Source organism: Anopheles merus, chromosome 2R (genome assembly GCF_017562075.2).
Source record: "Anopheles merus strain MAF chromosome 2R, AmerM5.1, whole genome shotgun sequence".
Taxonomy (NCBI): domain Eukaryota; kingdom Metazoa; phylum Arthropoda; class Insecta; order Diptera; family Culicidae; genus Anopheles; species Anopheles merus.
The window spans coordinates 14,849,238-14,874,346 of NC_054082.1; the positions used below are offsets into that span (position 1 = coordinate 14,849,238).

At 48.9% G+C, this 25,109-nt stretch overlaps 3 protein-coding genes across 3 annotated transcripts; all 3 read right to left on the reverse strand.

The window, feature by feature from the left end:
* Positions 1–1,615: 1,615 nt before the first annotated feature.
* On the reverse strand, positions 1,616–6,218 carry LOC121589714 (sodium-coupled monocarboxylate transporter 2-like). Its single transcript, XM_041908816.1, has 5 exons — positions 4,816–6,218; positions 3,299–3,799; positions 2,869–3,228; positions 2,136–2,798; positions 1,616–2,064 (listed from the first exon to the last, which is right to left on the reverse strand). The coding sequence occupies exons 1-5, from the start codon at positions 5,016–5,018 to the stop codon at positions 1,968–1,970; spliced, it is 1,824 nt and encodes a 607-aa protein (XP_041764750.1). The 5' UTR covers positions 5,019–6,218; the 3' UTR covers positions 1,616–1,967.
* Positions 6,219–11,070: 4,852 nt separating this feature from the next.
* On the reverse strand, positions 11,071–13,151 carry LOC121590294 (glycine-rich cell wall structural protein 2). Its single transcript, XM_041909809.1, has 2 exons — positions 13,025–13,151; positions 11,071–12,430 (listed from the first exon to the last, which is right to left on the reverse strand). Exons 1-2 carry the CDS (start codon positions 13,040–13,042, stop codon positions 11,741–11,743), a joined length of 708 nt encoding a protein of 235 aa, XP_041765743.1. The 5' UTR covers positions 13,043–13,151; the 3' UTR covers positions 11,071–11,740.
* A 2,549-nt stretch (positions 13,152–15,700) lies between these two features.
* LOC121588714 (heavy metal-associated isoprenylated plant protein 33-like) lies at positions 15,701–16,497 on the reverse strand. The gene is made up of 2 exons (XM_041906989.1): positions 16,384–16,497; positions 15,701–16,246 (listed from the first exon to the last, which is right to left on the reverse strand). The coding sequence occupies exons 1-2, from the start codon at positions 16,408–16,410 to the stop codon at positions 15,809–15,811; spliced, it is 465 nt and encodes a 154-aa protein (XP_041762923.1). The 5' UTR covers positions 16,411–16,497; the 3' UTR covers positions 15,701–15,808.
* Between the last annotated feature and the right edge of the window lie 8,612 nt (positions 16,498–25,109).

Sequence of the window (25,109 nt, forward strand, 5' to 3'; positions counted from 1 at the left end):
ATGCACTATGTCGATGAAAATTTGTCTATAGATAGTTAGAAAAGTGCATTAAATCCTCTTTATTTGTTATTAGGGAGCCAGCCATCAGTGACGTCATGAAATCTACAGCATGCTTCTTCTTCTTCATTGGAACGTCTTCCTCTTGCGAGCCACAGTGTAGGAATAATCTTTACTAATTTGATAAGGTTCTGTTGATATCTTGAATAGCAATAGAATAACTAGAGAAACTGCATGTTTGAAACACAGTTTTTACCAACGCGAAATATATTTTTAAAGTAAAATATCATAATGTTCAATTTGTTTTGCTAAACCGTCATGTTAATTCTGGCAGTCAGTGCCCGTTGAGCAAGGCAAGGTTTTTTGACGTTCAAAAAATAGCTGCATCCCGCTCATTTTCTCAAGCCGTCCTTTACTCGCTTAGGCTGCGCTCTGGCACCAATCGAACCCGACATCCGACTCGAACAAACCCATATAATCATATGGAGGTGCACTGTCAGACACAAACAAACAAACACGACAAACATGTCAAATCCCATACATTTTTCATGTTCGATGTCGTGTTCGATTGATGCCAGAGCGCAGCCTTACAGTGCTCGTTTCGAGGTGAGCTTTTGTGCCCCCGTCTTCCACTTCACACCAAACACTTCGTTCACCTTTGTCTATATGCCTTTCGTTGTGTTGGTGACAATCTACGCGCCTCATATACCGAGGTGTGTATGTTCTCGCTCAATTTGTCGTACCGTCTCTTTCGCGCACATGGACGCGTGAAAAATGTAAACAACTTGGTGGCTGGTGCGAAATAAAAGTGCTCAATTTGGCTGATTATTTCGAATTTTGAAATTTGAATTATTTTGAAATAAAATAAACAATAAAAAAAAGTTGTATTTGCAGCCTCGTCAGAGCTGGCACGGAATAAATACATCAATAAAAGCACCGTTAAAATATGAATGAATGAAAACTGTTCATAAAAAGCCACCACCCGATCAGCTAATGCAAAAGCGGAACATGTACGAGCAAGTGAGACGGTGGAACGCAGATGCTGATATGGCACACACATGAAACCCCGCGGAGTGGTGGTGGAGTGTATGTAATTTTTTGGCCATTTAATTTTGTCCATCAACACAATTGCATACCAGCGCGAGATTTTTGGCGGTCATCTTGAAGCCTCAAAAACCCTCACCACGACTTACAAAAACGCTCGCCAGCGAGGGAAAATCGTACCGATTTGGAGCGTTGGCGAGCTCACGAAAATCGCTTTGAACCATCCCAGCACAGGGTGGCTGATTGCATAGCTTCAGGGTCTAAATTGATATTTTCATAATTGCATACTTTTAGGCGCTATGACTTGTTTGAAACAATCGTTACTAATATTCCATATTTGAGTTTCACAATTTCTGATACGATATATGTTAATTAGAAGTCAAATCTTATTTTAAATAAAGTTATTCAAGTCTGGTTCAACAATCCCATTTAAACATGTAATGTTCGCAGATAGACATAAATTTCACAGGCTCAGCTACGTCGACACGGCATTTGCTTGCCTTTTCATTTGCCTATAGAACATCATTAAAAGTGAATCGTTTAGTTTACAGATCGAAATAATAAATCATTTAACTACTAGAAACAATGATTGGTGGTTTATTACACTACGATTTGGTTCTATTACAGGAATCATAAAGAAACGATAGGGTTAACGAGGACGCTGGTTTAAAACTGACCATATTAATACTACACATCGATGAGATGAATGATGGCACACGTGACACGTGTGTGTGTTTGTGTGTCTCACGTAAACATTTAACATACAGCAACTTCTGCCCGTCTTGAGTAAACATGCATTACATCCTAGGTGAAACTTATACAACAAAAAAGCCTCTACTCTACGCACCACCACGAACTGTGCACCACGTGTTTGCACACTGCATAAATCCAGCACAAGAACACCTGGGTTAGGGGTTTTGGTTTGTCTAAAGCGTTTGCTCGATCACGCCGAGCCGTTCCTTGTACTTTTCCTCTTCGTGCGCCGTAAAGGTCCACTCTTTGATTGGTTCGGGGTTAAGTTTTCTGCAAAAATACAACAGGAATACATTGAATCAGAGGACCTGCAGCTTACACTTACAACTCGTGTCACTTACTCATTCTCTGCTTTCAGCGAAAAGTCGTTCTGTAGCACCTCCTCCGGGAGCAGCCAGTGGACGAGCGGTGAAATCAGCTTCGGTCGGAAGTTGCGCAAATCCTGCGAACCGGTAAAGTAGCTCACCGGAATGCCTACCAGAAACACCATGAACGTGCCCACCGTCGAGTACCAGACGAAGGAGATGTTGTAGATGGAGAACTCGGCCTCGTCCTGTGGCGCCTCGAGCGTGGGGAAATCGTTGGCCGTCACGTTGTACCCGTACTCGTAGCATCCATCGACGCTGGTAGGTTTGGGCGGGTAACTAATTTCCTTATTGCTAATCGCGATCTGTGCCCCAGCGATGATCCACGACATCACGATCACGCTGGATGCCGAGCCCCAGAGGGCACCGTGTTTGTTGGCCCACGGCCACAGCATCCCGAGACAGAAGATGCCCATCACGGCACCCTGCGTAACGCTGGCGATCGTGACGACCATCTGCAAAATGTGCCCGAACTGTTCCACGATCAGGCCCATCGCGATACAGTACACACCACTGACCAGAATCAGCACCTTCATGGTCGTATTGGCCGACGCGTCCGTGTGTTTGAACAGCTTGAACGGCCGTATGTAGTCCTCGTAGATTAAGCCCGCCAGCGAGTTTAGGTTCGCGGACATTGTGCTGAAATACGAATGATGTAAGGCTTTGCAAAACATATCCTCTCTTTAGTCGCTTTGATCCGGGATCTTACCTCAGACCAGCGCTGAACACGCAAGAGATGAACACTCCCGGCATACCCTTCAGGTTACCCACGACATCCTGCACGAAGAAGGGCAGCAGCTTGTCCGCCTTCTGCACCAGCCCCACCTTGATCGGATCGCAGTCGAAGTACTTGGCAAAGATGACGATGCCGGTGAAGCAGTTCAGCGTCATGATGACGATGAATCCGGCGCAGAAGATCCACAGGGCGGCCCGGGCATGGCTCATGCTCGGAACAGACACAATACGCTGGACGCAGCTTTGGCTAAGCCCCAGGTAACCGGTCCACAGGAACAGATTGCCCACACTAGCCGTCCAGAAGGTTTGGCGCGTAGTTGCATCCAGTGTCATGCTGCAAGGAAATCAAAAAGATCTTACATTAGCTTGTTGCCGAGTTGCCGCGCTCGATTAGATGCACTTACTCAAAAATCTCCAACCGATTACCGGCGGCTGCCCGCTCCAACACCTCCGACAGTCCGCCAATCTTCGCCACCCCAATGGCCACCACCAGAAAGCAGGACACAAACATAATCAGCCCCTGCACGACGTCCGTCCACACGACCGCCTTGATGCCACCGAGCATCGTGTAGAAGATGCACACGCCACACACGATCCCGTTGATCAGGTGGATGTTGATGCCGCTGACTTGCGAAAAGGCCAGCGCCGGTATGAAGATGAAGATCGGCAGGATCAGGTAGATGTTCAGGACGTACGTGAACGTGACGAACTTCTTCACCGCCGGGCTGAACCGATCCTCCAGATATTGGTAGCAGTTGGTGATGTGGTTGTTGTAAAACACCGGCACGAAGATGTAGTTGATGATCATCGTGATGAGGATCATGGTCGGGGCGATGATCCAGTACTGCGCCCCGTACGAGTACATTTCCGCCGGAACCGACATGATGGACACACCGGAAAGTTGGCTGGAAAGCGGGAGGGAAGATTAGTATGGAAAATCAGTAAATTCCCTATCGATAAGCGTGAAGCGATTTGGAAGGGAAAACTCGAAACGTTTCGTGCCCCAAACCGGGACAGGAAATTAAATGGCTTCAGAGCGTCATAAAATGTCCATCAAATTTTAATGCCCACGACCACCCCGTTCGTGTGGGTTCACATTAATATCGCTCTTCAAATCGGTCGGAAGTTACAGTGACCTTTACTTGAAGTTACTACGGAAGAAAAAGAGGAAGCAAAAAGAAAAAACGAACCCACAACCACACCACATTCTTAATCAGAATTGACTAAAAAAAGCTGGAGCATCTTTTACATCAAGCGATCACAAAAAAAAAAGTCTCCCACTGACCCGAGTGCGGATCGTTTGAAATCTACTACCGCAGCAGTAGTAACGTTTGACAAAATCCATTAGGCACGCTTACGGAATCGTTTTTATGAATGAATGTCAAGCATAAAAACGGCTGTTATCACTGCCATCCCTGGATTAATCAACGTGGATGGTGTTTTTTTAGTAGTTTAATTTAAAAAAAATATCGAGAACTGGCGCGTGGTCCGACTGAATCATGCCGACCGTTTGCCGATTGGGCACACTTTCCTTTTTTCGGAACAATTCTATCAGCAAGGACGGATCTTTCTGCTGGTATTTCACAACGGTGATGCTACTGATGCTGTTGCCGTGTGGAAGAATCCGATGGAACCCCAATCACAGGTTTTTGTTGTGAAAATTACTTTGAAGAATCGTTCATGTCAATTTCAACGATCTACACCAATTTTGAAGGACTTTGAACTTTGAAGCCTTAACATAAACTCCTCATGTCGATCTAAACCATGTAAAGGAACAACTTTGAAGCACTTTGGAACACTAAGATTTGTAGTTTTCTTGCAAAATTGTAAGACAGATACTATTAACCGTAATTCATCTACACAATCACTTAGTACATTAACCTTAGCTCCCAAACCCGCCCCGCGCAAAGCCTCCACTTACCTTGCGATCAGCGATATCGCGATCGGGAACGTTTTCATCTTCCGCCCGCCGAGCAGATACTCCTCGGTGGTTTGGTTTTTCTTCTTCTGGAAAAAGCCAAAGTACACACCGATCGCGGTAGATATCCCGAGCATGATCGTAAACACCGCGTAGTCCTCGACCGAGAACTGGCCCTGCGGATTGGCCGTGATTGATTTCACCATCGTTGCTGTTCTGTGCTCGTGCTCGGTTTACTCTGGACACTGGACCGACTGGGACGCCGGGACACTCAAGACTGATCGACCGGACCGATAGAACGCTCGTCCGTGCTGGGCCTGCTTGGATGAGGCAGGCAGACAGCGAAGGCACCAAACAACAAAAAGCCGATACTGTGTAGCCGCTGAACGATAAGGATTTGATTTGTTGCACACGTTTTTCTGTGTGTGATTGCTGGCTCTTGGGTTTTTGGGGATTTGGTTGGTGGCAGAACCCTTGTTAGCTTGTCACTCTCACTTTGCCCCTCTTGAGGAGTTGGGTTAGGATGGTTTTGCCGCCTAATAAACTATCGCGCCCCCGTTCGGTGAAAGCGACAACACGACCACGATAGTGGCTGATAATGGAGGAGAGAGGGGTGCGGAGGGTTTTTTTCTGCTTCTTCACTTTGCAGTACCCTCTCGGATTGGTTTACGATCTCTCGCACACTCTCGTACCCTAACAGGGTAGCTAATCCTGGCGGTAATCACACGTCCGGTAACACCAGCACTCTCGGCAAGACACTTGTCGATCGGAGGGCCTGGAAATTCCAGCCACTGCCAGCCACCTGAAGAGCCTTTTACGACACGTACGCTTGTCACGTCAAGAATGGAATGCTCGCCCTGTCGTAGCGGAGTTCTGACTCATCTAGGCAGCCGCGATGTAGCGGTCGCGTTTACGCTCGTACGCTTGTCTGATAGTGCGTGCACGTTTATCGCTCGATCTACCCAATCACCGATTTGACTGATCGGCGTGCGGCTGAATCCGTAACTGGTAAAGCAGCCGACAATTGATCTCGATTAAATCTCCTGCCGTGTCGTGGTGGCGCCCTCGTACCTCGGCTGCCGTGCTGCGTGCTATTTCGGCCGATCGTATGATTAATTAAAGCCAAGCCATCTTATAGGATGTGGTTTCAAACAAGCTCTGCGGTCAGCGACACAGACAGACAGACAGACTCACACACACGCACACAGTTCGTTTTTGCTCAGTATAGCTCTACGTCTGTGTTTGCTGTGTGCTCCAGTTACACACGGGGATGACTTACAGGATACGCGAGAGAAAGAGCGACAGCCTGCGGTTTCTCTACAGAGAGACAGAGAGCAAACGTAAAATTACACACTTTTACAACGAGCCCGTCGTGACTGCCGTGGCCCAGAACAGCACGCGGTGACAATCGGGCCAATACTGGCCGCCTTACGCCAACTGTATCAGGAAGGTGGCGCCGCCGTTGCCTTAAAACACCAGTCCTAGATGTGAGTGATTTACTGTAAATGGTTCTCGGATGTCCCTCCAAGGGGGGGGGGGGGGATTGGGGAAGCACGTTAAGTTCTACCTGTCCGGAGATGTGGTGGGAACTTGTTTGCAAATCCCAGTATAATTATTTGTGATTAGTACCACTGCGGGAGCAATAGAACCACTTCCGACGTAAGCGATTACCTGTGACGCTTGGGGGCAATTTCTTGAGGTCTATTTTTATGAAAATTATTGGTACAAGTTGTGTGCCTGCGTGGCGGAATCGAGGCCCCGAAAGGGCTTGTAATGGATAGCAGTCAGTTAGTCAGTCAGTCAAAACGGGCAATAACCCGCCAGCCATCGACAACCACAACCAAACGTCTGGCAGAAGGTGTGTGTCCTCTGTATGGCTTCGTGTGTAACGCTCACTCGTACTCGGGCTGCCCTACACTGTGTCAATTCCTTAACACTGTCCACCTGTACGTGTGTTAGTGTACCAATTATGCTATTCGAGCCTTGCCCGGACATATCATTCCCGATGCGTTCTTTACCACTGACGAAAGATCTCCTTCGCAATAACGCCTGCTTTCTGAGCATATTGATATGAGTGTCCAAAGTACGGCCCCGGAGTAGCATTAATACCCGTCGACATATGCTATACTCCAACCCTGCTACATCCACATAAGATAACGCCATTTCGCCACGCTATCGTGTAACGATTGTTCGGTAGTTCGGCGCTATTGTACGGTTTTCTGTTTGTTTGCTGATTTATTTATTTTCTTGCTACTTTTATTGCACACATCGGACCGGACAGATAGACAGGCAGGACGCTGTAAAGCCAGTTGAATCCCATTTCCTTCCATCGACGCATCAATCACATTGCTCCCGGCAGTTCCAGAAGCTGTGAATACTGGCGCTCGTGGACTTGATCGATCGCAATCTTGACCCCTTCTGGAGGGGTTTTGTTTGTTGGTTTGTTTTTTTAATGTTATTCGCAAACATCTTCCCACATAACGTACGGTGTATCGGGACGGCCCGTCAATCTGGACAACCGAATTGGTGAATGGCGAAACAAGGCGCTTTTGATAACGCGCTGCAGTCACGCAGCGGACTTTGGGCCCCTCCGGCTCTGCACAATCCCAGGGCAGTCCAGAGCAGTCGATAAGAAGGGAAAGATGATGGTATTTCATGCATCAGTGGCAACAGTGCAGTAGCCGCTGGCAGTGTGAGGTGCGTCATGGTTGAGATGCTGCCAGTATCAGAATCGTTGCTATTCCGTGGCTAATTAATATAAGTGGGCGAAGGTGCCGAATTGGAATGAAATTCCCCAATGGAAGGGCAACCCATCCGGGATTACAATGCTGCTGCGCAGTCTCTGCTTATCTTACCAAACTGCTTCGCTTCCTAACCCTGACACGATCGCCCTGAGCACGGTGCGCGGTTAAGCTGTTTACGGTTTGGCTAGGGCCACCAGTCGGTGCATCGCGCGGCGTGTTATCAGCGCCGTTGTTTAGGCCCCCATCGCTACCCTTGATTGTTAGGCTCATTAAAAACGGTTTTTTTGGGGGGTGCTTCCTCAACATAAACTTTTTTACACTAGGTCGTATTGGGCAATCTGCCGCACGTCCGAAATTGGCAATGAGAGTACGTTAATTTGCGTGCCTTTTGTTGTTCAGTGGAGCGGGGGACCTTTTAATCAGCACCATGGGAAAACGATCATACGGCGAGTGTGTTTCTGCGCCTACTGTGCTTTTGATTATCGATGCCGGATTGAAAAGTTCCTCTGAACGTGAGTGGAAGTGTCTTGTGACTTGCATCACTTGCGTGCGGCTAGGAGGCATGGCGATAAGTACTCGACAGTTGGCCAAAGCACACGGAAGACCTTTTTACGCTGCTCAGATACAATTCCAGTGATTCCGTTTGGGCGCACCAATAACGTTAACTTCACTTTGCCTCAATTGATGTCCAAATTGATGTCACTTGCGTGTCTTCTCCGGTCTTCAGCAGATTGCATTGCATTACCGGAAGATGGGGAGCATGACCTTATCAAGCCTGGGTACTCCTCTCATCCCAAAAAAATCCCCCATGATTACGGTGCCATTCCGTGATTGAATTGAATGTCGCATCTAATTAGTTTCCGTTACGTCAACTACAAATAGGACATTCCTCTGTAGTGGTGGTCCTACGATGATTTTGATATTTGACAGACTCGATGGAATTAAAACCACATTCGGTTAATGAAGACATATATACATACACACACGACTGGAATGTCCCCCCCTAGTGCCGTCAAAAAAAACAGATGATGAGTGTGCGGAGTATTATTTATTTTCCGTTTCGTCAATACGCCGCAAACCATTTATGCAAATGAGCCGGAATTTGGAATGCCACTGCCGATGACGAAAGTGTTGTTTTGTCCCCCTAATCATTTGAAAGCTTGCCCTTCTCCAACCCCATAGTTGAGCCGAACCTACCTCAAGCAGTTAGGGGCCCGAGCGGCTAGACATAATCGAGCCTAATCAAGTCGGTAGCTCGTTTACTTTGAACGAGATACGAATGGGAAGCACTTAATTTACACATTCCTTGGAGGAAAGAGCCACCAGCTCGGGCATCACCACCTGTGGATGTGCATGCCGATCTTGTGATGATTAAATGGTAATGGCCTGTTTTTTTTTTTTTTTGAAGATGATGATGACGATGACAAAAATGGGCAATCTTCTCATGCACCGATGCCGATGCTCATTTGAATATGCGACAAAACACAATGCGCCACGAGCCAGGTGATGATGTGGGGATCGCCCGCCACCCGGTGCAAGCATCCCTGGGCTGGGGAGGCAAGCAGGCATTGGTTTAAGCGGTCGCCTGAACTAATCGATCGCGGTAGCACTTTGAGCTCCATAAATTAGTGACGACTGTCTGGGATGTCTGGTGTCTGGGCGTTGGTTGGTTTAGCACATCATTATTAACTCGCGAACGCACACTGCTCCCACCCCGGTGTCGTCGTCCTCGGGCGGCTTTTTTTTTGGGTGATGGGTGAATGTTTAAACGCCTTTTACGACTTGGGAGTGGTGAATGTTTGTTGTGTTTTTATTCGTTTTTTTGGAGATCGTTAGAAATAAGTGTTTCGTTTAACGAGCCTTCTGCTGTTTAGATTTGTGTGTGTGTGTGTTTTTTTTTTTTTTTTTTTGATGCTGATAGGCGCTACACGTAACGAAAATGACATGAAACGGTAGAGCATTTAATTTATAACAAAAAGAGAATTTTGATATCGTTCGCGAGATCTCTTCCTTCCTGCACAATTCAAATCACTTCTGGCGTCGTTAGTGTTTGTGTGGGATTTGTTTACTGCCTGTCTCTTACCGTTTGACTCAACTTTTTCCTCAAATTAAAAAAACAAGCGGCCTGCACATAGAGAAAATGGCAAACCGGAAGATGATCGCACGTTCCGAACGGGTTCCGAACAAAACACAAACTGGAAACTCCGACCCGACAATCCGCTTTCGTTGCAATTTTGGTGTGCAGTTGTTCGTTTTGTTTTTGTTTCTTTGCTGCCGTTGTTATTGCTGTTGAACTTTACTTTCTTCTCGTCTGTGTGATCACGAACTCGTGACGGTGCTGACGACGGAGATGCATGGAACGCCGTTTGACGCTCCCACGGAGAAAACGGTGCAAAAGGAATTTTTAATTAAATATTTAGATTCTTTTATTGGACTGGGATTTACTGTGGTAGAAAAAAAGGGAATTGCTGCTTAGTGTGGTTTGCAAACGCTTCCGAATAGATGCAAACGCTATGATTCCATTAATCAAACTCGCTCTGTCTGGCGGTGCTTTCCAAACTTCACCGGATGTGGCACGGGATGCTGCAAGTGTGCTTCCGGAGACTACGCAAAAAAAAACTAAATGCTTACGGAGGGTTTTGTGGTGTCACAACTTCCTGACTACGTGCACAACAGCCGAAGCAAGCCCAACCGGAGCTGATCGGAAACGATCGCCACTGTTAAGCAACGCGCGTGCAAGGGAAGTTGTTCCCTGTGCACCCATTAAGATCGCCCCGTAACGTTCAGATATTTAGGTGCGTTTGCTTCACACCACCACACCAAACCTCAAAATTGCGCCAGCACGCTGGGAGCGCAATTTACAAAGCCCTAGCCCTTGGGTTGCGTTTGGGTAACTTCCAAACCCCTCCTGGTTTGCAACACTGGCGTGTCAAATTTGGGGCATTTTTAACTTCACACACAATCAACTTCTCCGCAATCAGTGGAAAGGATCCATCCACCGACAGCGTACCATCGTGGGGTTTGTAATCCGATTAGATTAAGACCCCCCCCCCCCCCAGAAATGGTTACGCAAAACGCGTCTTGAATAATCGCTGTCAATTAATCAAAATCTTGCCCAGCGCGTGTATCTTCACAACCAAAAGCAGAGCCCTTTCGCATTACGGTGTCGTTTTTTTGTTGGTAATTTTAAATCAGTGAATGGAGCACAATACACACCTTTCGATCGCTAACGATCGGTACTTGATCGGGTATGAAAGCGCTTCAAGATAGCCGTGCTAAGAGGCGGAATGTAACGAGAGCAGGTTATGATGACTCGAGGGAAGCTCTGTTGTGCTGTAGAGCATTGCCCTAGATCAATCCAATCGTAAGCTTGAACGGGCTGCAGAGACGAAAGCACGCGAACCGTACACCCTCTTAAAACGACTCTTAAAAGAGGCATAAAAAGTGGCACGTTTTCTTCCACCCGATAAAAGTACTTTAAAAAATGGACAGTAAAAAACCAGAACACACTTCATTTAACGGTGACAAATTTTTCGATTTTTTTATTGTTTTTTTTTCATAGCTTTTTTTCCTCGGTTACGGTTTCTGCTTGAGTAACAAAAACGCTTGGTACTACTTACGGGGGAGGGGGACAGAGTTTGGTAGTAAAGATAGTGACAGAAGGGAAAGAGATATAGAGAGAGAGAGAGATATTTACACTGGAAACAGCAAATTAGTCTCCGTACACAAACGGTCCCAGTGGTACCACCTGTCCCGGATCCGTGGAGCCCGCGGAGGCTCCACGGATGCAAGTTCCGTCCCAGGGTCTTCCGCTTTGCCGGCGGGACAGGTGCGCGCTGCGCCATCCTCGCCAACCAGATGTTCGGCGGCGGGGTTGCTAATGTTTGCGTGCTTTTTTTCCTTCCTCCATGTGTATGTGCTGCATTTGCCTGTGTACGTGTGTGTGTTATTCTGTGCCAGTGGGGTCGTCCAGTGTCCAATGTGTGTCGTCGTTTCGTCCGGGCGCCGGGAACCCTATCTCACGGAGGCCCGTTTTTTCCATGTCCGTTTAATGTTGATGCTGCTCCAACGGCGGCGACCGGTGGACAGTTAGAAAGTACTTCCGGACGGCCGTTGGATGTTGTACGGTTTTGGGCAATGTGGCGTTTTGCCGCATGATCCCGGTGGTGTGAGCAGCGGGATGCTTAGAACGGGGCACCGTAGGTGCTGGACGGGCGCGATGGCGCACCGTACGAACCGGACGGGGCCGACGGGGCACCGTACGAGCCGGACGGCACGGACGGCGCACCGTACGAACCGGACGGGACCGAAGCGGACGAAGTCTGCAGGAACTGGGCGACCTGGATGGCTTGCTTGACGCCCTCGAGGTCGATGCCGACGACACGTTGGCCACCGGACGGGACGCCGTAGCTGGAGGACGGTGGGCCGTACGAACCGGACGGCGGGCCGTAGCTACCGGACGGTGCGGACGGGTAGCCTCCAAATCCACCGGACGACGACGACGACGACGACGACTGGCTTTCCTCGCGGAGCAGAATCTGGCGAATTTCGTTCAACAGCTGCGGATCCACGTTCAGACCTTCGGAGGTCTGGACGCCGGCCGGGACGGCCTGGTAGCCGCCGCCGCCGCTCGAGAACGACGAAGACGAGCCGGAGAAGCTGCCGACGCTGGCGGCGTAGCCACCGCCGCCTCCTCCGCTCGAGTAGCCGCCGCCGCTCGAGTACCCGCCCTGGCTGTAGCCACCGCCACCACCGTGGCTGTAGCCGCCGCCACCGCCGCCGCTACCTCCATGTCCGCCGGACGGACGGTTGTAGCTGTACGGGGACGGTGGTTCCGCAACGGCAATGGCCGCCAGCGAGGCGAACGCCAAAAACTGTGAAAACCGAGAAGGAAAAATCATTAGCTTCTGCTCCAATTAATGCTCCGAGCAATGGGGAAGGATTGGCCGCGTGTGTGTTGCTGCCTGCTTGTGGTGGTGCGACATTTTCGGACGCACTTTTACTCTCAGAACTGCAGTGTGTGACGCTTATTCCAGCCAGAACTTGAATGAAATGCTATCAGCAATGGCAACCAATCCTCAAGTAAAACACGGTCAAGGCTTGGGGCATGTGATGTGGACTACCGCCATACTTCCGCTAGTACAAGCTCAAGTACTCTCTTCAAACCTTCTCAAGTAGTGTCCCCTGGTTAAGGGTCTCGACAAAGAAACCAACACGGACAAGTGGGCAACTTTATCGTCCTCTAATTATAGAACGTCAGTAGGCTACCGAAAACACGCGGCAAACACAGTAGGCGAGCACAATAAAGACACACATACACACACAAGGAGGTTACACACCAAGCGATGCACCGCACACACACACACAAGCACACTAGATCCTTTGCTCGAGAGATCATCCCGAACAGCACAACCAACAAAACCCGCCAGATGGCGCTGCACCGCCCGGGGTACTAGCACGGTACTTACCACGGCAAAGCTGTTCATTTCACTTAAGGTAGGGGATGGAGAAGAAGAAAAAACACGGGGACTAAAATTTAGATGTTTACTGAAGCGAGTGTTGTGACCGAGTGTGCTTTCTGTCGGGCCAAATTGCAGTCTTTATACCCCGAAAGACGCGGCGGCGGCGGCCCCGTACTAGCTCCCGAGCGCCCACCGGGGCTGGCTCTCCCGAAAAAGAAAAACAAAACCAAGACGTGAAGCGGCGTGGAGTGGCACATCTCGTTATGTTGTTGGCGATGCAGGGAGAGGGAGAGGAAGGAGGTTTTCTTACTGCTCCTCTGCTCCGTTGTTTAGCGCCGCTGCACACCAGCGTTTCGTTGCTATTTTTTTATTATTATTTTCCTCCCCTTCCACGGCCACAGCACGCAACGCGCGCGCACTTTCGTTCGTTCCCACTTTTTGGACGCTTCCACCGAATCGGCCGCCCTCCCCTCTTAAGGTGAGGGTCGTTCATCCTTTCCCTTTCCATCAAAGCAAGCCATGAGAAGGGGAGTGGTATCGGATGCTGCAGGGTAAGTGTGTGTGTGAGGGGTCCATCTCGTCCCCCCCCTCGCCCTCGTTCGGTGGGTAAGTGAACCTTCTTTCGGCGGCTGGGAGCTGTCTTAGGCGGCTGTGGTGCTCGTCTTGACGGTTCTTTTTTTTGTTTTGCCGTTTTTGGTTTCTGCTTTCTTGCCTTTCCTTGCCGTTGCTTGCTTGTCAGCTTCAGCTACCGTCGTTGCTCTTGCTGTTGGATGTACGCGCTCGCGATAAACTCATCTCCACACACCCGCTTGCGTTCGCTTATTCGCCGCGGCGTAAGCTTGCTTGCGCCGACATTCGTTGGTGATAGTTGTTAAGCCCCCCCCTTTCTGTTCGGATAAAGCATCTCCACTTCGGGCATGCAATTCCCGCCGCTTATACGGAGGTTCTTCGCAAGACTCTTCACTAGCGTCCCCTTTGAAGGGGGGAACTGAGTGGTAGCGATTGCAGTAGCGCCAGGGCGGCGAGGGTGCATCCCACCAGCCGTACATCTTCAACAGTAGTGGCGCGAAGAGCAGCGCCCGGGTGGGAGCACCAGCATAGTTGTTTGATAGTTTATCGCTGACTATTCTTCTTTCACTTTCCAGCGCGCTTTCCATCGTGCATGCGGTTGCTTATTGCACTCTCGCCAAAAAAAAAAAAGACAAAAAAAGACATTTCTCGAAAACATTCCTCGCCGGCAGATATTTGGCGTTTTATCGTGGGTCGTTTTCTTTATGATTAGTTGTTACGTTACTGCCCATCTCCCGGTCATCCCAAAGGCCCGATTGTTTTATGGTGATTGGCGGTGGTGGGGAAGGGCTGACTACCATCAGAGACATTTTCGATGGATCACTTTCGGAATTTATCGGCACTGGGGTATAAAACCCCCCCACGGCGAGCGAGAGGTCAGTGTTGCCGTGCGAATGCGCTTCCGTTCGCTCGTTTGCCAATTCCCACCAGCAAAGCAATGCGAAGCCAAGCTGTTGGTGGTAGTACCCGCGCGAGTCTATGATTATGGCCACATCACTAGCATTATCCAACCGACGTGCCTCCCGCCTGCCAATGGAGTGGACCTAACCTCTCTTGCTCTTCGGTGAATGTCATTGGTGCCTTGGGGAGGTTCTGGAGACGCGTAGAAGCGTCCTCCACACACACACACACACTGGCTCATCGCGACTGGTTTCTGGGTATTGGCGAGCGGACTAGCTTGAACCGCGCTCCGCATGTATCGTGAATATTCCTTGCAAGCTAAAGCAAGCAGTAATTGCGTCCGCTTGGGGGTTAGTTACGATCGCACTTACGATCGCATTTGGGTACGCAGAAGCGGTTGCAATTGAAACGCGATAGTCGCACGCAAACCCGGATGAAGGCGTGAGGCGGTGATGTCAGGCTGCTCCGGCACGCATCCGCCGTTTGCGCTTACTCACCAAAGTTAGTGGTGGGAGCTAGGAAACTATTCCCGAGCTGATTCCCATTCTAGAATCGATCCCGATTCCGAAGCCGAGTCCGATTCTGATTCCGGAGTCAATTATGGGACCGATTCTGGATATTATTTCGCAGTCGACTCCAATTCCGGAATTGGCTCCGGCATTGGAATTGGCCCGGAAATCGCAATTAGCCCCATCAGAATTGGCTCTAGAATCAGAGTCATTTCTAGAATTGAAATCGGGAGTTTTAGAAACAAAATCAGGAATCCGGAATCTCCATGTGAATGGATCGTTTACAAATAAATTTGAGTTCCAATCGTAACTGTATAGGACCGTAACGCCTATTCTCGTGGAGATCCTGAAATCGAATTTGATTCCGGAGCCGCTTCTGATTGCAAAATCGTTTCCGATTTCGGAGCCGATTCCAATTCCCGAGCCGATTCCGGAGTCAGTTCCTATTCCGGAGACGACTCCTATTCTGGAGACGATTCCGATTGTGGAGGCGATTCCAATTCTGGATCCGATTTCGGAACCGATTACGGAAGCCGATTCTGGACCTACTATCCGGAATCGGGTCCACAAAAGGTCAGAGCTAGTTGAAATCGATTCCAACCAAAACGTCATTTGTCCCATCACTACACCAAACCATCGCAACCGGTCTGTTTGGACATTTAGAAAACCACTCCTCGAGGGGACTTTTTAACGGTGACAATTTTTTTATTTATTTTTCGATTTTTTTTCTTTTACTCCTCCTATTCTTTACTTATTTTCTTTCTTTTTTCTCTCCTCTCTTCCCTCCTCAGCACCAGAGTTTCGGAGTTGCTTACTGCGGTGGTCCGTACGAGCTGCTCGGTGGCTGCTGATCGCCCTGCCAGTACTCGGCCAGCTGAATGCTCTGGACGGGCTGCTCCAGCATCAGCCCAACGATGCGTTCCGTGTTGCGCGGCGGACCGTACGAGCTGCTGGGGCCGTTCGAGCCACCACCATTCGAGGCGGATTCACTTTCGTGCTGCAGCAGCACCATCTTCACCTGCTCGAGCAGCTGCGGGTCGATCATCAGTCCCTCCATCGTCTGCGGGCCGGTCGGCTTCTGGAGCAGCGGTCCACCGGAACCGCCACCACCGTTGCCGGCGCCACCACCGTTGCCGTAGCCACCGTTTCCGCCACCGTTGCTGTAGCCACCGTGGCCACCGCCACCGTTACCACCGAAACCGCCTGGCAGGGGTGCCTCGGCCAGCACTACGGCCACCAGGGCCACACACTGTAAGCGGGGAGAATAGCGAATTAGAACCTCTAACGAATGTTCATTTGTTCACCAAAACCGTCACTAAGGTGGTTCCACCGGAAGTAGCAACACTGCTGTACACTGTTCACACCCGAACAAGGGAACACACTTACCACAATGGCAACACCGAAAGCGCGCATCTCTACCGGACCGGTCTCTACAAAGTCTGACTTCAAAGTTCTACCTTCACAAGCGAACGCCGCACGACAGAATGTGCTGACCGGACGATTGTTCCTACCGATTTATACCAACAAAACCATCGCGTCAGTTCCGACGCATCCTTGAGCGGCTCTAATGCCTCGAATGCCCCTCTGCTTCCGATCGGGCCGGCCAGATACGGACACCGATCGTTTCGCACAACACATCACGTACCGAGGGGAGGGCCGTTAAAGCCAGACGGTGAGGGTAGAGAGGGCAGTTAATTGTCCTACTAAGAACGACGGCTTTGCGTCGAATTTCGTCTCAACGTGGCCGTGTAACGATCGGAAGATGCGCACACAGCAAGCGGACGCGCATTTCCATACATGGCAGCCAGCAAGCGGCACACACGAATTAATTTCAGCGCAGAGTTGTGATTGTTTTTCCATGTTGATCGCACCCGGTTGCCGTACCTTCCAACCTGGCCATTAGACATCGGTTTGTGTGTGTGAAGAAGCTCCCCAACGATCGCTCCGCTCCGTGAGCGTCCAGCTTGAGGGCCACTGCATCCAACGGCAGGTGTACCTTGTACCATGTACCAACCGCAGGGAAGCAACCGGCAAGTATGTCTCTTTCTTGCTACACAATAGCAACATACCTTCTTCTTCTTCTTGCTCTCGTCTTTGCTAACCATCGCTTACCCGTCGGTAGCCGAAACTATCGAATTAGCAAATGGCATCCGAGGACGATCGCGCGTCGCCGATGATTTAGGGGGGCTCCGCTTAATTTTTCGACAGCATCGGATAATGCACACCAAATTGGCACACATGTCGCGGCATGTCATCGTGGATCTGTGGATTGAGTAGTGGCTTGAAACCGATGAAACCCTCTAATTCCACAACCAACAAACACACAGACACACAGGCTGGTCTGGTGCCTGTAGTGTCAAGCGTCTTCAAGGGGGCCATTTAGCAACACACGCACACATGCGGATGCTGGTGGACATTGCCGGAGCTTGGTTGGTACATCGTTGCCCGCAACATACTGCCACCAAGGCGCCTCAAGGCTGGGGAAAGGGTTTTTTGCGGCTCTCGGGTCCAGCCAGTATGACCTCCGGCTTCGGGTCAAAGGTGTCGTGATCCTGGAGCCGGTGTGATCGATGGTCAATTGATTTGCACCATGAAGTGTGTGTGTGTAATTATGCTCTTACGCATCCAAAAGGGTTTGTTGTTGTTGACGCGCGACCGTTTTTTTATGATAGTAATTGCGGTTAGTCATTGCTTGCTAACAATAGCTAATTGAGGCTATTTTCGTTACACAGACGTGGTGTTCGTAATGGGAAAGAGAGCCCGCAAAATGTCACTCGACGAGAAAGCAGCGGTCAGTCAACAAAGATCGTCTGCATCGTTAAGCTGTCATACTTAAAACAAAACACGGAGGATGCCTGCAGGAGGCACAAGCTTTAACGATCCCCCGTGCACGGAAGCTGCTGAACGTGTAATTAAGAAGCTTAAATTAAACACCCTTTCAGTTACTGTGGCCGTGTGTACGTGTACGTTTTCGGTGCTCCTGGGCAAACGATCATTAACGATCGTACACCGGGCCTGTTGCTGGGCATAAATGTCTTTTTTTGTTGTTTATTTTTAATGTTGACACAAAAAGCAGTTGTTTTGTGTTGGCTTTTTTGTGTGTGTGTGGGTTCAGTCAGATGAAACATGCTCTACATATGTATTACACTCTAATTTGTTGTGCGACGTGCGTGTTAATCTAACCTTACCCAAAGCAAGTGTCTGAGCTTTTAACGTTAAGTTGCTCTAATGAACTATTTTCTTTTCTGTGTGGCACTCGTGCGTCGTGCTACAGTGTCCAGTGTTATACAACACCATCCTAAGCAATCATAATCCGTTTAGCGCTTAAAAATAGCCATCCTGTGGTGCTTCATCCCGCTCATGATCGTCGCTTGACCGTCGCTCCAGCGTCTAGGCTTTTCCCTATTATAACGAATAAAAGCGTTCCAAAGCCAATTCAATCTACCAGTCCCCCCCTCAAAAATCAAGGCAACATGCAAAACTATTAACATTTAATGAACGGTGTGCTTGAGGTTTTGTTTCTTTTGTGTGTGTGTGTGTGTGTGTGTGTGTGTGTGTGTGTGTGTGTGTGTGTGTGTATATTGTGTATTGGGTTTGATTATTTAATTGGCTTGTTTCTTTTGTGGTTTTGGTGTTTGCCTGTATGCGCATACATTTTGCACCCTTTGGCCCCAGTGGGGGAAGGTGATTTTATCTGACACATGAAGGTGCAATGTAGCCGGAAACAATAACGAAACAAAAAAAATCCCGCACCGGAAGGAAGCTCGGTCACTTTATTTACACTGTAATGTAGATCGACCCCCATTTTCGTACGCCACCCTCCCTCCCTCTCTCTATCTTTCTCTCTCTTAAAACCATTTACAATACCTCTACATGCAAGCGATCGAGCCGGGTTGCCGAAATAGAGATAGGAGCCAATGTAATGAGCTTGATCGTATTCAGCGAGCGAGATGCGAGAACTGATCTTGAGATGCGCTCGATCGCTGGTTTGTGATGGTGGTGGTATAATAATAACGTTTTTCGATTGATAGATTGACCAGACTAAGGTCACGGAGCAGCGGCTGTTCGAAACGAATTAAACTCTACTCTAAGGGAAGGGATGGTGGCTTATACAACCACCAAACCCCAAGCCAAGTCACTGCCGTGCATCCGGTACCATCGATGTTTTGCCAAAAAAAAACCGGTTCGTAAGCAGAAAAGTGGCTTTCCATCGAAAGAAAGCACGTTCGGGAAAGGTAGGAGAGACGATTTTTCACTGAAAAATCAAGCCTCACCTTTGACCTACTGCAGCGGGACCTACTGCCTGCTGCATCAACGATCGCCTACGGTGCAATCTAAACGTAGGCCAACATCTTTTGCATTCAGTACATTGTAGTGGCATCGAAACGTGACGCGCGCGCGCGCGCTGATGCTTCAAGCCGTGTTGCCCAGGGGTTCGTCGCTTTCCGTTGCGCTCAGCTCGTTTGATCGTCACGCGATCCGATGCAAATCCGAAAGGGGAGCGCACAAACATAAAGCGCACACGAACACGTTTTTGTGTGTGTGTGTGTGTGTGTGTTTGTGTGCGTTCTTTGGTTTGGTTTGATGCTCTTACATGTTATTTCCTGCGTTATTGCATTAAGACGTTAAATTATGTTCTTAGCAACATTTATGTCTTTTAATTGCTCTGTGCAAGTGGTTCGTGCTTGATTCGAAACGGAAACCGTTTGCCAATTCGGTTACGGTTCAATGTAACCGGTAGCGAAGCGCATTTCGTTCGGTTCGGTAAGAGCCACACCGCGACATTGCAAATGCGGATTAGCTGGACGAACGATGCGATAATCTACAGCTAATGGGCCCGGCTGCTGGAGCATCGCTGCAGCAAAGAGCACATCCCACAGCAGCGTTATCCAACGAGCAATTCGTTGTCCCATGTCCCTGAATGCTACCCCATGCCCTGGGCAAGTTCGTGCAAGTTCGAAAAGAAGCACCCGCCACCGGTGGAAAGCGCCTGCACACACAAGTACCGGTAAAGTGCAGCCAACCGTTCCGAGACGGCATCGTGCGATAAGGCAAAACGAGCAGAAAAAAGCGAGTGAAATCCAGAGTGACGCTTCCGGGGAGTTATGTGTTTTGTTCGTTCCTTCTTTTATCTGTATGTATCTGTACCCCTTCGCATCCAGCCTGCAACGGGCAAGCACTCCAGAGACACTCGACCGTGCGGTGGCGTGCTGCTGGTGGGGTTTTTCCCCCTTTTTACACTGGTGAGGCTGTAATTTAAGTGCATCGCTTTCTCACGCGCGTGGGCAGCAGCGGTCTTGACGATACGTTTCGTAACGGCCAGCTGGCCACCGTTGTGCATGTGACACATTGCCACACATTGGGAATGCAATTCTACCCGGCGAGGGTAACAAACGGCAAATGTTGCCAATCTGTGTTGATATGGAAATTCTCACGCCAAACACATCGCACGATCGAACGAATTGGCCAAACGTGGTACACCAAGCTGCTGTTAAGAGATTGATTCGTGCACTTGCGGCACTTGTGGTGTGACGCATGCTAAAACCCAGCGAAACCATCCCAACGCGGGAAAACAAGATTCTTTGTTCCAATGGCAAAACAGGTGGGTTTAGCCTCATTCACGTACGCCAAAAACTGGAGCGGTTTTTAAATCGGCTCCCACAAGAGTCGGACCCGCCGCCGCCATTCGTTGGCCGTCATTAGCACGTTGGCGGGCGTGTGAAAGCTTAATGTTGTGTGCCTTCCCCCCCGCGCTCGCTGGTACGAGGTACGCATTTTTATCGAACCGTTGCATCTTTAAGGTGTTTTACCTTTTTTTTTACACTCATCCGTTGTCTGAGACAGTTTGATGAAATTTCAAACCACAAACGAACGCGGTTCGGTTGTGTGGAATGTGTTGAAACAGCAGTCGCGCAGCAATAGATGTTTCTATTTGTTTAGTGGCGATAAAGACAAACAAATAAGATCGTCCATCGCAGCGGGGTCGGTATCTGACGTGACGCAAACATGCGCTTGTTTTATGATTGGCACGTGTCTGTGCCTTTTTGGGGGTGAATTTTTGTGCAACAGGCCCGACAGATAGTTCATCGGGCAGCTTGTTTAGATGCAACGATGGCAAACACTTTCGTTGTTAATGGAGGACTTATTGATGTAGCGTAGAAGATAGAATTGTTGGATTTAAACGATTTTATCTTTGAACTTCCCACATTCATTAAAATATTAAGTTTCAAAGCTTCTTCTTCGCATGTGCCTTACATCCAAAGATAGTAATTTTTCGTTTTTAAGCTTGCAGGGATTCAGTGGTTCAATGTAAGCTGCAGCAGAACAGCAAGATAGAACATACGATTAGAATAAGAATCGATCTATTTCCGGTTTTATTGTACCATTGGACCAATGGAATTGTTCTAAAACGTTGATCGCAGCTATTGGCTGTCTACATGGCAACTCTTTTCTTTCTTCAAATCATCGTACAGGTTGATGTTGAGTTTATGATGATCAACATATGAATGGATGAGTGCATATTTAAACAACTGGAGCTATTACACTGACACCACACGTAATCGAGAGGTCAGCAAAGAGTTAAATCTAGTTCTTCTATTCTCAACAACAACAAAAAACCATATAGGTTGGTAAAAACGGTATTGCCAAAGAAGATCTCAGTTAAGCCACTGTTAAAACCTCCAAAGCATGTAAACCTATTTAGTACATCCTAAGCGCATCAATGAAATGCATACCTTCGTGGCGGTTTCGGTTTATTGCTGGGTCAGATTGATGACATAAACTGCGCATAATTGATCAACGTCCCATCGCATGCCCTCCACCGCACACACACACACAGTGTCCCGCGATCGAGCAGCTAACCATTAATCATCCCCGCGTTGCTATGGTGACGACGGATGCAAAACGCCAATGCTTTTACGCCAAAAGAGAATGTACATGCGCGCCAACAGCGCCTCGCTGCGCATCATCATCTGCGCGACTTTGCGGTGAGAGTTTCTTCTGATTGTTGGTAGTTAATTCAATTAAAAGGACAACATTCAATCAGCGCAGCGAAGATTTACTGCCCAAGACAAGGATGTTCCCTTGCAAGCACGAACAAGGGTAGCACTATCAGCGCGGACGCTGCTATCACCATGGTGGCATTTTTGAATGCGCAACCCCAAAACCATCATCATCGTTGCGCGTCGTCTGGAGTGGCTCTAGAGTGGAAACCGTACCGTGCTTAATTACCTCACAAGCCTTCGATAACGGGGAACCGCTTGTACGGAGTACGAATCGGACTGCAACCTTGACCGACATTATCCCGGTCCAAATGACGACGGCTAAATGCTGATCGTGATGGTGAGACAGGGAACGGTCTCATCCGTGACCCGTTCTGTTATGTTGTGCCTACGCAAACGCACATTAGGCCTCTCATAACTGTTTTCCCTCTTCATCAACCTCTAGCGGCTCACAAGTGGATCATCTACCCGGCTGACCGCTTCAGGTTCATTTGCAAACGATTATGCGAGAGAGAGAGAGAGAGAGAGAGAGAGAGAGAGAGAAAGAGAGAGAGAGAGAGAGTAGTAGACAAACACAGACAGTTTTGACCACATTTAAGTGACACGGATCATTAGATGTATTGTACCCGGGGACATTCACCGGGAGAGGGAAGGTGATTGATGGTAAAACCCTCCACGGTAGGCTGAAGAGGGCTCTCCCCGAAAAGGACAAGAGCACGGGCACGGGCATAGACAAACACACGGCGCAGCGCAGTTGAACTTTCACAACCGAAACGAATGAAGGCACCATCACCAGTGATGATAGACAATTCGGCAAGGTGTGATGATGATGATGATGATGATGATAGTACACCGAGTACACCTGTTGCCGGTGATGTTTGGTGGAGCATTCTTCAGCACCAATTCCATTGCGGCTCGTCGTTAGTGCCATTAGTGTCGAGTTGTTTTCTCGTTGCATCCTTACGCGCCTTGGAAGTAGTACCTTACCGATGGTCCCTTTATCGGTAGATGACCCCCCTTCTTTGTGTAGCAGTTACGCAAGTTGGACGGTGCTGGACGATGAAGACGAAGACTCACCACAACCCGCCTGCCTGGCTGTGCATCGGACTTGGGGCCTAATTCCAATAATGCTATTGCGCGCGCGCGGAGTATTGCACAACGGATAGGGGTTTCCAACATTCTAACCACACTGCACATGCACCCGCAGTGGACGAATCGCATTGATTGGGATAAGTGGGAGTCGGGGCAGCCTAATATTGCAGGCGCACCGTTAGACGATCTTGTGCACAGTTCGTCATCTGAGGCAAAAAGGGATTTGATAAAGTGTAAAAAGCCCCCATTCCGACACACATCTCTCTCGCTGTGTGGCACTTGACACAGTAGTCATCAACCGAAGCCACTTGATTCGGTACAGAGCGCGAGCACACAGCGACGGAATGACGGTTGCATCTTTATTTCTTCTCTCCCGCCGCTCCCCGGATTCGGATTACCTTTAGCGGGGTCTGTGCGGTTCAGCAAATTCAACTTCATGGCATCGCTTTTTTTTCCGTGCCATTTCCTCACCCTCATATCAGCAGCAGCCTCGATACGCTCGGTGTGTGTAAGGCACGTCACTCATCCTTCTTGTCCATTTCTAATTTCTATCTTCCTTTACAGCGTTTACGCAACAAGTTTACGGCTTGCGATGGGATTGTTCGCTTCTTTTTTCCATCTTCAGAGAGCCCTGGGCTTCCTCATACCCATTTTGCGCCGGGTTGGGTTGTGCGCCATCACCAGGCTTCTTGTGATCGTAATAATCGTGATCTCGTCATGCCCGACAAATCGGCCGTAGCTTAAGGTATCATCTCACTGTCTTACCGTGTGGATGTTATGTATTGCCCAAACGCTTTGGACAAGCGGTTAAGCTAGAGAAAATGGGTTTTTTTTCTTCAATTTACTGTTTTATTTAAATAAGCAAACATTAAGCACAGATTACTGTTGCCACACCGTACTCTTTGCTTGCTTGCTGTTGAAGCTGTTTTCTTTGCCAGGAAAGTGCATTCATTGTTTAAGGCCATCACCAGTGATGGCGTTACAGTAGGAAGACGTACAAATTATGGATTATATGGGCCAAAAATAAAGGTCTACCCCTTGAGGTCGTGCGCTTCGTGAGGGGTTAATAATCATTACCTAATTTTCTACCCCAAATGTTTTTCCAGCCCCAGGAACATTCCCAAGCAAACTGGATGCCCGTTCGGCTGACGATCATCATCCGTTCCGTTGGCAGACTGGTGTGTGGTAGTGTAATTGGACGGTATAATGATGGCAAAGAGAGAGAGAGAGAGAGAGAGAGAAAGAGAGAGAGAGAGAGAGAAAAAGAGAGAGAGATAAAGAGAGAGATGAAGCGAGAGAGGGTTAGTGTCTTATGTTAATTGTAGGTTTGTTTTTAACGCATTGCTCTTGTGGACTAATTCAGATGAGAAATGGGTCGATTGAAGATATTTTTGTCTATTTTTTCTGTTTAGATAATGTTATCTAAAACATAGGAAAAGGAACGAAAAACTGATCATTAGCTTGTCTATTTTGCATTTCATTTGTTTTCGCCAAAACCTTGGTCAGTGCCCCCGCGATCGATCCATCGTGCTGGATCGTGTGGAAGACGACAAACCCCCCACCAGACGGCGGATGGTAAAGATTACACTTTATGTGACTGTCACTTGTGAACGTTCATCCCCCCTGGATGGGACCGTATCATCATTCCGGTTATCACAAATCGTCCCACCACGCTTTATTGGAAAAAGTGATAGTAAACTCCACCAGGCTCAAAGATCACCCCGCGCAACGAACCACACGATCGACGATCATTCCCGTTTGCGAACCCTGCTTCCCTTGCGATCCGCGACCCGCCAGACAGCGCAGGTGTATCCAATTTAACCTTTACCCTCTCTGTGCGCTTTAACAACTGGCTGATCGGCGAGAGAAAGAGAGAGAGAGAGAAGACCTGGTCCTGGTCCAATCATTGCAATTTCATCACGCCAGGCAAAAGAAACAAAACCTACAACACACGCCGGACAGCCACCACGTTGTCCCCATACGACGACCCTAGACACACGAAGACTCCAAAGATAGGCT

Excerpts from the sequence above, each read along its gene's own strand:
- LOC121588714 (XM_041906989.1), bottom strand. The coding sequence starts at position 16,410 with ATGCGCGCTTTCGGTGTTGCCATTGTG. Across the intron at positions 16,247-16,383 it reads CTTTCGGTGTTGCCATTGTG|TGTGTGGCCCTGGTGGCCGT; the intron begins GTAAGTGTGTTC and ends CCCCGCTTACAG.
- LOC121589714 (XM_041908816.1), bottom strand. The coding sequence starts at position 5,018 with ATGGTGAAATCAATCACGGCCAATCCGCAGGGCCAGTTCTCGGTCGAG. Across the intron at positions 3,800-4,815 it reads GCGATATCGCTGATCGCAAG|CCAACTTTCCGGTGTGTCCA; the intron begins GTAAGTGGAGGC and ends CCCGCTTTCCAG. Across the intron at positions 2,065-2,135 it reads TCGCTGAAAGCAGAGAATGA|AAAACTTAACCCCGAACCAA; the intron begins GTAAGTGACACG and ends GTATTTTTGCAG.